Genomic DNA, 12,055 nt, shown 5'->3' with positions numbered 1-12,055 from the left:
GACAATATTGGTTGGTTCCTAGTTGACAGGAAAATCGTAGCATGGTAAAATGAGTCCCAAATTCTGTTGTAAAAACTGAGGTTTGTGTTTGAGTATGGCGCAGACCCCATGAAGCCACGGATTAAAGTTGTCAACAAGGCACTGTGAAGGCTGGTGGTCATTCCATAACAGAGTGGAATGTGTTTGCATGGGTTGGACTGGTCCAACTGAACCAATCGTTGGCTGGAAATTTTTATGTTCGACACAACTTGGAGTTTATTTGCAGCCGTTTATTGACTTAATGTTCCCAAACAAAGACAGCATTTTTATGGATGATAATGCGCCATGTTACCGGGCCACGATTGTTCGTGACACACAGACTTCAATTGCCCATCATTTCATGTGTTGTATTTTAAAGAGAATTCTCATTTTTCTTGGACACAATTCCACATCTCAAAACTTCCATGCATACAGCAAATTATAGTCCAAAATAATATGTAAAATGGTCTTAAAATTTAACAAATTATGTATAGCACTACATACTTCCCCAAGTGGTTTGATTTCGAAATCTCTTATAAAAGACGTAGCTCAGAGTCAAATTTCCCTCAGTGCAACTTTAGGTGCACTAATGTCACTGTCAATTATCTCCCCAATATGGCAACAGAAAAAAAAAAATCATGCCACAATCTCTTGAAATTACGTAGCATTATCCCTGCATCGACTGTTGCTTCAACGCTGTAAGTGACTGCTACAATTCACTATATTCGTGTCAGTGTGTCACTAAATGTAACTGCCTTGCCATAGTATCGGTGTCTTCATGCGAAAGGCAGTGGTACTTCACAAAAAAATGATAAAATGGTGGTTGCAGGCAGAAACCGCTGATACTCGAAGGGCTAAAGACTGACGACCTACAAAAAGGAACTGGGAAAACAAAGAGGCGACAAACTGGAACTGTATTTATTTCCAGCGTCGTGGATAGGACTAGATCATCCATTGCCCTCCGCAGTGACTGTATGTGTTAACCCTTTATTTTTCACACAGAAGAATACTGTACAGAAAAAATATTAAGTTAGTTAAACGAGTACATGACCAAGTGAACGATATTACAAGATTTTTTTGTTTCAGTATAAGCATGTTACCTTCGCCGTTGCCCAGGAGAGGCAGATGAGTGCTACAATATAAATACAACAATGTTGTTCCTGAGGCTGAAAAAACTGTCGGATTTTACTCTGTTTCATTTGAAATGTCTTTGGAAATTCCATTTTGGTACAAAGCACAGAATAACTCCACATTTTCCTCATCTTACAGTCCACTGTCCCTTAGGGAAAAAAGATATATCTTTCAGTTTAACCCATACTCTGACATCGTTCACTGGCACAGGAGCTGCCGTTTCTTCTTCTTCTAGTTTCGTTGTCCATCCAATACTTAAAGACAGGTTTCCTCTTCCCAGAAAACTTAAGTACATTTAAAATGGTCTTGGTAAGAATTCGGTAATATATTTGTACAATAACCCACCGTCAATACGCCCACTTTCCGCTTATAAGGAGCTTTTGTTGCACAAGAAGAAACAACGCGACAAAATCGTAAAAAAATGCTACACCTATAACCGATACTCACAAAACCTTGCACGGTGTCAAGTTGAACACTATACAGAAACGTTTCACCGGAGGCTGCAGAATATCGTCCTCTGTAGAGAATAAACGTTGCCCATCCAAATACGAAACTTGCAGCGTATGGCAGAAAACAGTTAGAAATGTTGATGTTGCTTGAGAGCAACTTTGCCAAAAGAAGGGTTAACATCCTTAGTATAACGAGAATTCTCGTCATCACTCGTGCCACATCAAGCGCAGCATTTACTTTTCAACTGTGGACTTTCATGGCAGAGTACCCCTTGCCATGCGGTGCACACAAGCTCGACATGCTCTCTATACGTTTTTGTATGCCACCACGGATGTTGACAAAAACTACAATGCAGCCGGTACGCCGCTGTTCCCCTCCCCCGGCGTGTCGCGTGCCCCTCCCCTCCCCTCCCCTCGGCCGCTGTGCCCCACCCCCGGCGGCCACCGTGCGCGCCCCCAGACAGCGGCCAGCCGCAGTCATGCCTCGGGCCTTCTTGGTGACGGCCCGGCGTTACAGCAGTGGGGCGCCCACGCCTGCGCCCGCCACAGACCTGCCGCAACACAGAGGTACGACTCCACCACTTGTTCTACCTAACACCTGCGTGCTTCCCAGCAATTCCACCCCTTCTTCTTACATTCATCGACATTTTAAACGATCTTTCTCTTCGCCACGTTCTATTCCCAGCTCCGCCTACCAGCGTTCTCAGTAGTCCGACGTTCGCACTTAAAACGATGTTCGCCCACGCATCTTTTTTATAACAATTGATAATTCTGCGTGCCTCAACATGTACCCCAACACTCTTTCACCGACTTTCAAAGACTTCTTTCCTGATCGATTTTAATTAAGTCTTCATTTCGTTTGTTGGTGAGGCCATTTCTCACAGCAAGTGCTTAAAATACGTTTTATAAATTCAAACGTCTTTTTCTTGCTTCAGTGTCATATTTAATTACCTTCCAGTCTCGTTTCGCCTTTTTTATCAAAGGATTTATGAGAGTAATAATTTTAGTTACTTGTCTGTCCTGCCAAAATCTCTTTTTCCTCTCACCTAGTCATAGATCAGACGCGCACTTTCACTTCACTTGCGGTACATACTAACGTCTAGAAATTTTTTCCTGTTTTCGTAGGTTGTTTTCCGTTAGCTAAATGATGTCACTGCTGACGTGGCAAGAGCTTATATTTATAATATGAGACATTATTAAGAGATTTTTAATGAGCAGCTTTCCGTGATTGTACATTATAGGTTACGAAAATTTTGGCTAGTAACACAGTATTTCATTTTAGCACTTTAGTCCAACGCGTTTCCAAGGATTACATTGTAGTACAGCCACAAGAATGTTACATTATTTAAAGTGCAAGGGCAAATGTGGAACCTATTTGGCCATCTAGGAGAAATACGTTTCATGGACAAACGAACATGATAAATTGAAGGAGATGTAACGCTAAAAACATCAATGTAGTCCTGGAGAATCGAGCTGTACCTCAGCAACGCGTTGGACTGAGGCACCACAAAAGACAGCGCAGCGAATTATTAACAACAGCATTGCTAACCTACATACAGGAATTGTGACAATTGCTGCTGTGACACTGATTGCACGCAACAGACGTCACGTAAAGAGTTTCACAGCATTTAGCTAACGGAAAACGTAGCATGAAAACAAGAAAACACAAAGATCTCGATGCGAATATGTGCCGAATTATCGTAAGCGGACTGAAAATGCGCTCGGACATATGACCAGATGGGAGGAAACGCAGATTTTTACAGGGCAAACGGTAACTAGAAAAGCGATGCATTGTTTTCCTTTGCTGTGTCTGTCATGTGTCAATTTGCTTCCGAGGTAACAGAATTCTTCACATCACCTACCACCTGTTCTCCAATTTCGATGTTTCATTTGTTGCAAATATCTTCTTCGCTGCTTCTCAGTACTTTCGTCTTTCATTGGTTTACTCTCTGTCCATACGCTGCGCTCAGTAGACTGCTCATTCACATCAACAGGTCCCGTAATTCTCCAAGATTTTCACTGAGGGTAGCTACGCCATTAGCAAATCTTAACTCCTGTATATTTTTAAGCTGAATTATAATCCATTTCTGAACCTTTCCTTTCGTCCTTGCTTCTTCGACATACAATCTGGACAATAAAGACGGATGATTTCATCCCTGTCTTAGATCTTCTTTTAATTCGAGTACATGCCTCCTCATCTCCGATTCTTACTATTCCCTCTTGATTGTTGGACAAACTGTCTATAATCCTTCTTCCACTACAGCGTATACCTACTTTTCTGAGAATTTCAAATATCCTGCTCCACTCTAAATTTTTAGAAGCTGTTTTCAGGTCTAGAAATTCTATGTTAGTATCCTGAGCGCTTGGGGTTAGCATATTACTATAGAACGATATTTAGTATTCCATTCCAGTGATCACAAAATGAAGCATAGAACCTATATTTACGAAATCGCAGAATTCCTTTATTGATCTTACGTTGCTGTCTACACCCAGTAGATTTTCCGGTACAAGGTTTGCTCCAACGATTTCAGTGTCTTCTTAGATTCTGCTACTTGGAAGCTTTTCTTTTTCTTCATAGCGCAGATCTTTCGTATTGTTCTCCTTTAAAGCATTGGAAACGTTACGGTGAGGCTCTCTTCGTCCAACAGAGGGAAATAGTCACTGTTGCAATTTACTCGTACAGTATTTGCAATAACATCGAATAATAAAAATCAATAATAATTTGATTCTTGCTTGGTCTCAGGAATTACTCATCGTGAAGTCGTTTGTTTCAAAAATGTAGCTAACTTGTAGAAATGTGCTGTTCGTGTCTACCTGTGACGAAAATAACTCAAATTATCGAAAAAGGTATTTCTTTAAGTTTCCTGTTATACAAGGTCTTATAGCACGGCTAGAATAAATGAGTACAGAAAAGGTACAGCTCGGAGTAGTGATGATGATTTAAAGCAACTGAAAATGGAAATTTCTGTTTCGCTTGCAACTGTTTTTCCTGTTGCTTTTGGCTTTTGAATTTCAACGAATAACAGCAGATCATATGACAGTCTAGTAAAATATTCCATGTATTTTCTTTTCTTTCTTTGTTAGCTTTTTCATTCACTATTTCGTTCACGACTTTTTGTGGGAAGCGCTTTTACCTATATTATATTGTCTTTTTTAAATACCTATTTAAAAAAGCAATGAGTTTTTAAGTCTGAGGATTCCACAAGCCAGAACTAATTCAGCGCCGTGATTTTATGATTTAAGAGGGCATGAGGAAAAGTGATGCCTCCGAACTTTTTATGAAAAAACTTTAAGATTTTTCACACAAAAGAAATCAGAAGAACTCTTTTTCAGCACGCCGTCTTGATTGAATGTTAACTTTATAATAGATACGCCATACACCAACACTTCCGAAATGTTTCTGATGTTAGCAATTGGCCACAAGAGAATACTAAATCCAAAATGTTATAAACGTAAGTATGTCTTTCTTCCTTATGCCTTGTGCGATAAACCTTGTGGTTGTAGCTTCATTTCTCCGGTACTGAAACTCGTCTTCCCTGAGATTGCTTTTCCATACTTTCGCATGATTCGTGTCAGTAGCCTATTTTGAAATGACAAATTATTAAACTGATGGTTCTATAATATTCACATTTTTTAGCACTTTCATATTTTGTATCTGCAACAATTACGTTGGCGAAATTCGAGGATAGTGTGCTCGATTTGCTGTTTAATGCACCATTTCTGCATCTAACATTCCCCAGCGATAGCTGCATCCAGCTGTACGCCTTCATAGCTTTTGCAAGTGACTTCCGTAGTAACAAAGTAGTCCTGATAATTATTAGGAGAACCTCGTTAAAAAATAAATAAAAAAAAACCATATCCTATCAGCAGATTCTCACAGCTCTATAACTACGTTTGTTGTGTACTCGCGACGCCCACATTCACCACAGGGCCACTACTGCATCAACAAATGTCGGGAAATCTTCCTAAAGTAGTCTCGTATTCTCTACGACATTTGACCCAGTATATTGTGTCTGCCACCAGGTGGGTCGGTCAACAGAACCACTTGCTTATGACGCTTCAGAATGCTATTGCATACCCGCATTAAACACACACAAATCAATTGTCGAAAAACAATACAACGCTTCTACATGGCCATACGAAACTGAAAATTTAGTATTTTGTAACAGATGTATTGATTATGACTTCTGAAGATCCAAATGTCTCGACCACTGTAGAACGAAGAAATAGTTGATCCTCTGTCTACAATAAATGATCTTCAGATAGTCTAATAACACCAAAATTTAATATAAATTAACACGTTTCTGACAGTATGCGTCACAGAGTGTGACGATGAGTATCTGTGTTCTGTCATTTATTTCTAAATCTATCATGAGTCAGTATCTCATCGACAACGTAGTCGTTCTGTCACCGCTAGCACTTGTCAGCATTAAAAAGTTATTTCAGCAGAAAAGTGATTTTTTTTTCAGCGATAATAATTTTACAATTGACTGTCAGCCATATTCGAGTATGGTATTATTGAGTCAAAGCAGTAAACTTCAAGCGTCTTCTATCATACTTAAATATTTCATACCATAGCCAATACACTCCGTCTCCGACAATATTTCCTTGTACATACTCGAATTATAGAAGAAAGAAGAGGATATTTTGAAATGCGATTTAGCACGAAATTTTACTCTCGAAAATAATCCTACAACTGAAGTTGCAATTGCAGTTACTGGAAATTAGGCTGACTTTTAGAGACGAAAATAATGTCCTCCTCGGAGTGTATAAGATGTCTATGACGCTAGCTAAAAACAAGAGAACCAACCACTAGCGGAGTGAGACAAGTTTCGTAAAATAAGACTTGTTCCACGCATGTTTTTGAATTGGCTAGCCAGCGAAAAGTCTCTATCACCGCCAGCTTTTCCTTGATGTTGTCAGCGTATTGTACATACAAAGATCAAGTTCTTCGGGAGATTAATAGTCGTTGGGCATTGTAGCCCTACTATAGCAAATGGACCGTTGAGTCTAGTGGAGTCAGGCAGTATTTTGATGAACGGAGTTACGTTGGATATTAGTGAGTATAAAACGTGAAATAAATGTCGGCGACGGTGAGTAATTTGATGAGAAGAAGAATATTAACTTGTGATATAGGTGGAGAGGCTGTGATAAGAAATGAATAAACTAGTGGTTTGCTGATGTAAGGTAGCACAAGTGATTAAAGTTGGCGATCAGGTGTGTCTCACAAGAAACAGTTCTTTTGCAGTACGATGTTTAGTCTAAATGTACGTGAGTTTTCAAGATGGTACCTGTGCGAGATAGAGTTGTTAGTGATTGGAATGCTTGTAAAGTAGACAGTGAATACTTTTTTGTAGCTAGTGCTTTCTTAATTATTGAATATATATCCTGTACATGGTACCATCTATTAAATTATAATGAACAATAATCAAACTACTTTAAAATCGAAATGGACATGGTTTGAGTACCAGGCATCCGATCACAGTCCTTAGTCATACATTTTTTTAAAATGTATATCAGTTCTTCTTCCAAAACCAAACAATTTCCGGCTGACTTTAATAAAATCTGAGAGCGCTGATCTCCATTGACATACAGCACACAGAGGAGAATGGCAGGTTGCAATGTAAATATGAAATGTCATCCGCATCTGTTGCGCAGGTCGGAGCGTGATGCTTTCCACGACGTGCGTCGAATCACCGCACTGAGTCAGAGTGTGCCTCAAAGAACAGTGTACATGAGTCACTGGATACATAATCAAGCGGCAGAATTTAAATACAACAGCAGTCATCCGTAATAGTTCGATCTGTCGACAAGCACTACGGTCGAGACGAACGAATTCAAAGCCCATATCGACAGACATGTTATCTTTTAACACAATGATATCAATCGGGACAGCAAAAGTCACCTATGCTTTATCGAATACGTATTGTTCAGAGCATCATGCCAAGAGTGTTATAAAATGTTTCGAAAAGAGTCGGTGATTCTAATGCTGCATAGTCTCGTGACAACAGTTTGTACGACATACTTAGTGAATCTAACCAACGTTTCATTTGGCTGTAATGTATAGTACAATAAAACAAATTTTCTAAAATAATGCGATCTTGGGAAGTGGAAAATACCTTTACGTGATGCAGAAACGCTGCAAAATTACACAATACGGCCGTTTGACTGAGTGCTCTCAATATAACATTTACCGTAACAGTCATGACAAAGTGGTTAGATACTTTCAACATGCAGAAGAACGTAGATGAAAATAAAAATTGTGACTCGCTGAATACTATAAACGTCTCCATATATAAAAATAGAGAAAAAATTATTCTGGTTATAAAGGAATAAACATAAAAACAAGCCACGTAGAGCTGCAGCAATAACCCGGGAAAAAGGAGATCCGACACGATATTAGGAGATACCCAAAGACTTTTTGTAACCCCAGTGTATGTGCCGTGCTGGGTTTACTGTCGATCCTTTTCAACAAGTTTTCTAAAGTTCTCTTACATCTGCCTGCAATTAAAATGTACTCGTACATAAAGGAGTAGAGTGAGGCCGGTTTCTGAATGACTTAAGCTAACAAATCAATGCGTCGCTTCAGGCAGAAAAGACTGACTACATAACAACATATTTCACATCTAAATTTCCGTCTTTAGTTGAGAACCTTACAAAGCATGAAGTACATTGTCGAATTTCGATCACCGCTGTATAGCAGCAATGGTGAACGCATAAGCTGGCGAGTATGTTGATCTACTGCTGATTTCTCGGAAACAGAAAGAAGTGTTGCGGCAGGGCTAGAAGCGTTGAGACACAGTCGTGGTATCAAAGTGACGCACAGCGTTGTTTTCGCCCGTGTCCCTGGACTCAGCAGCCAACCTGTTGCAACAAATCTGGCCGCGACACAACTGCGCACGCTGCTAGGTGGGGTACTGCCCGCGTGCAGCCAAATCCTCCACAGGGACCCCCTCCCCTCTCGGTGGCAGAACAGCTGTGTTCGTTTCGCTCACGTCTTTCATGAAGACAGTGGGTTCACATGGCTCTGAGCACTATGGGACTCAACACCTGTGGTCATCAGTCCCCTAGAACTTAGAACTACTTAAACCTAACTAACCTAAGGACATCACACACATCCATGCCCGAGGCAGGATGCGGACCTGCGAACGTAGCGGTCACGCGGTTCCAGACTGACGCGCCTAGAACCGCACGGCCACACGGCTGGCTCATGAAGACAGTGGTCGGCCGCTGCCCATGTAGAGTAATTCAGCAATGGACTACGTTTTCCAGCAAACTTCATAGTGGCAAAGTAGAAAGAAAATAAAGGGACTGAAGAATGTCGATGCATTTATGACGTCTGATAACTGGTAATTTTCGTATATATTAGAATGGTGATCCTCAGCTCTCTATCCTGCATGCTATCTTAAGAATGCTATAGCAGAGGAGACGAAGATCAGACTTATTTGCTAGTTGAGGGGCATGAAAGGGAAGCAGTGGTTGGGAAGGGGGTGAGACAGGGTTGTAGCCTGTCCCCGATGTTATTCAATCTGTATATTGAGCAAGCAGTGAAGGAAACAAAAGAAAAATTCTGAGTAGGTATTAAAATCCATGGACATGGAATAAAAACTTTGAGGTTCGCCGATGACATTGTAATTCTGTCAGAGACAGCAAAGGACTTGGAAGAGCAGTTGAAAAGAATGGATATTGTCTTGAAAGGAGGATATAAGATGAACATCAACAAAAGCAAAACGAGGATAATGGAATGTGGTCGAATTACGTCGGGTGGTGCTGAGGGTATTAGATTAGGGAATGAGGCAATTAAAGTAGTAAAGGAGTTTTGCTATTTGGGGAGCAAAATAACAGATGATGGTCGAAGTAGAGAGAATATAAAATGCAGGCTGGCAATGGCAAGGAAAGCGTTTCTGAAGAAGAGAAATTTGTTAACATCGAATATAGATTTAAGTGTTGGAAGTCGTTTCTGAAAGTATTTGTATGGAGTGTAGCCATGTATGGAAGTGACACATGGACGATAAATAGTTTAGACAAGAAGAGAATAGAAGTTTTCGAAATGTGGTGGTACAGAAGAATGCTGAAGATTAGATGGGTAGATCACATAACTAATGAGGAGGTATTGAATAGAATTGGAAATAAGAGAAATTTTTGGCACAACTTGACTAGAAGAAGGGATCGGTTTGTAGGACATGTTCTGAGGCATCAAGGTATCACCAATTTAGTATTGGAGGGCAGCGTGGAAGGTAAAAATCGTAGAGGGAGACCAAGAGATGAATACACCAAGCAGGTTCAGAAGGACGTAGGTTGCAGTAGGTACTGGGAGATGAAGAAGCTTGCACAGGATACATTAGCATGGAGAACTGCATCAAACCAGTCTCAGGACTGAAGACCACAACAACAACAACATTGCTAATATTCTCCACTGTGATTCTAGCCGTCCTGGGATATTACCTAGTCCATCGTAGATTTCCTTTTCCTCTTACTCCGGAGATGTTATTTTTCTAGGTGCCAATATGAGATTTTCGTTAGTAGCTCACCCTTCATAAAGCGAACGGATCACCGCCGTTTTATTTGCAGAACATAAAATACCCTATAATGGCATGCAACTTAACTGTATGGTAGGGTATATACTTACGTGATTCGAAGGCCCGAAGCATAATCGTTGATAAAAATAACTTCATAGTTACACAGGCTATTAGAGACAAACTTGTTTGTATGAAAAGAATACAAAAATCAATGCTGTATTGCACATAAGATGGAAACCGCAAATCAGCGAGTCACGCTAACATTCGCACCTTTAATAAATCAGAGGTACAGTAGTGGAAATCAGTACTAAGGCAAATATTCACCAGATTAATAGTACAATGTCTGAGGCACACTTCCATCTAATGTACTACGAAAGTAGTAGGTGCAAATAAGACTTAAACAGTCATGATAAAATTACAAAGTTCCTTTCATAGCACGAGTAACAAAATAAGGTGTATTGTTTTCGTGGATGGAACTTGATACAAAGGCACTAACTGTCGTGTTGTGTTATTGCATTGTTAGTACTTTGTCCAAACTTAGTTCTTCCTAATTACCCCAAAAATACTCTTCGGAATTTATTTTGTTAGCGTTTGTAGTTCTTGCAGTGGAACTGTAAACCACTCGTCTCGTATAGCTCTTTTCGGCTCTCACGCTGTCTCTAGTTGCCTTCCAGTGCGATAAACATGCCTTGCAAGTATTCCACGAAGGCTTTCCACAGAGTTTAAATCCGTGCTACTTGCAGACCAAGGCAAGACATCGGTATCTAAATTTTCAAACCACTTTTTGGTTCTAGCAGAACCACACACAGGTGAATTGTGTTGTTGAAACCTTAGACTTACGCCCCCTAGGTAATCATACGTTCTAATCAGTTCTGCCTCTAGCACCACGGTGTACGTAGACTTCATCCTAGTGTTCATCCAAGAAATGGGTAACTTAGCTTTAGCGCAGAAGGCTGTCCAAATCATTACACTTCCACCAGCAAAATTCCTCCTCTTTCATACCTTCTGTTTGGTTCTCAGATCAAGCCAATAATATTTAAATCGATCATAGCCATGTAAATTAAACTTCTCCTCATCACTGAACATCGTTTTATCCTGTTCTGAAGTCCATGACACATGTTTTTCAGCAAACTCCAATCTAGTCTGTTAATGTCTGCGTATTAATACAGGTTTCTGCAGTCCCTTCTTGAATACAAGACGTTTGTAGTACAAGACTGGCAGTTACTGTCAACTGTAAATCGGCAAGAAGTTCAGGAGAATAACGGTCTGTGCCTCTTACTTTGCGCAAAAGTAACTTTTTCTGTGCCTCAGGTAACTTTCAATTTTCCGTTCTGTCCACAGATGCGCCCATTCTAACGAAATTATCAATCATTGTACTTGAACAGTTCACCTTCTCGGCAACTTGATGATTGCACAGCCTCATTTCCTTGTTCCTTGTACGTACTGATTTTTGCTCTTTCATCATATGATAACTGTTCTCCAAATCCCACCGTCACAACCGTGGTTTACGTACACAACATCCACTGTCAGTAATTGTGCCCGTTTCCTGTCTGCAGTAAATGCACGTACTCACACGCTAACAGCGCACAAAATCGACTGCATTTGCACGAGTTCCATCCTCTGCCACCTGAATCGTTGATGTCTTGCTATATACTATACTACTGATACCAAATGCGATGCTATTTGACGATATATGTCGGTGTACTGGATTTCATACTACTGCGTGTACATCGTGCAAAACAAAACCAAGAGATAATGTTAATTTTCTCGCAAATATCCGTACCTTTATTCTGATTTTCACAACAGTATTGATAATAACAAATGGTAGGTTTTAAAATATGCTTATCTTGAAACGGACACGTTATTAATTATAGACTTTGGAGTTCAGAAATTAATTTGGGTGTTCAATGATAAAGACAACGGACAACAAATTAGCCA

General features: G+C 40.1%; 1 protein-coding gene across 1 annotated transcript in view; it reads left to right on the top strand.

The window, feature by feature from the left end:
• The first annotated feature begins 2,064 nt into the window (after positions 1-2,064).
• Positions 2,065-12,055, top strand: part of LOC126267210 (zinc finger protein SNAI2-like) — a 78,399-nt gene continuing 68,408 nt past the window's right edge. The window contains exon 1 of the mRNA XM_049972182.1: positions 2,065-2,165. Coding sequence (XP_049828139.1) covers positions 2,078-2,165 — 88 coding nt within the window. The 5' untranslated portion in view covers positions 2,065-2,077. The remainder of the gene's footprint in view (positions 2,166-12,055) is intronic.

The sequence above is a fragment of the Schistocerca gregaria genome, chromosome 4, assembly GCF_023897955.1.
Source record: "Schistocerca gregaria isolate iqSchGreg1 chromosome 4, iqSchGreg1.2, whole genome shotgun sequence".
In the NCBI taxonomy this organism is placed as follows: Eukaryota; Metazoa; Arthropoda; class Insecta; order Orthoptera; family Acrididae; genus Schistocerca; species Schistocerca gregaria.
Note: the sequence above shows the minus strand (reverse complement) of the source record. Positions and strands in the feature narration are given on the sequence as shown.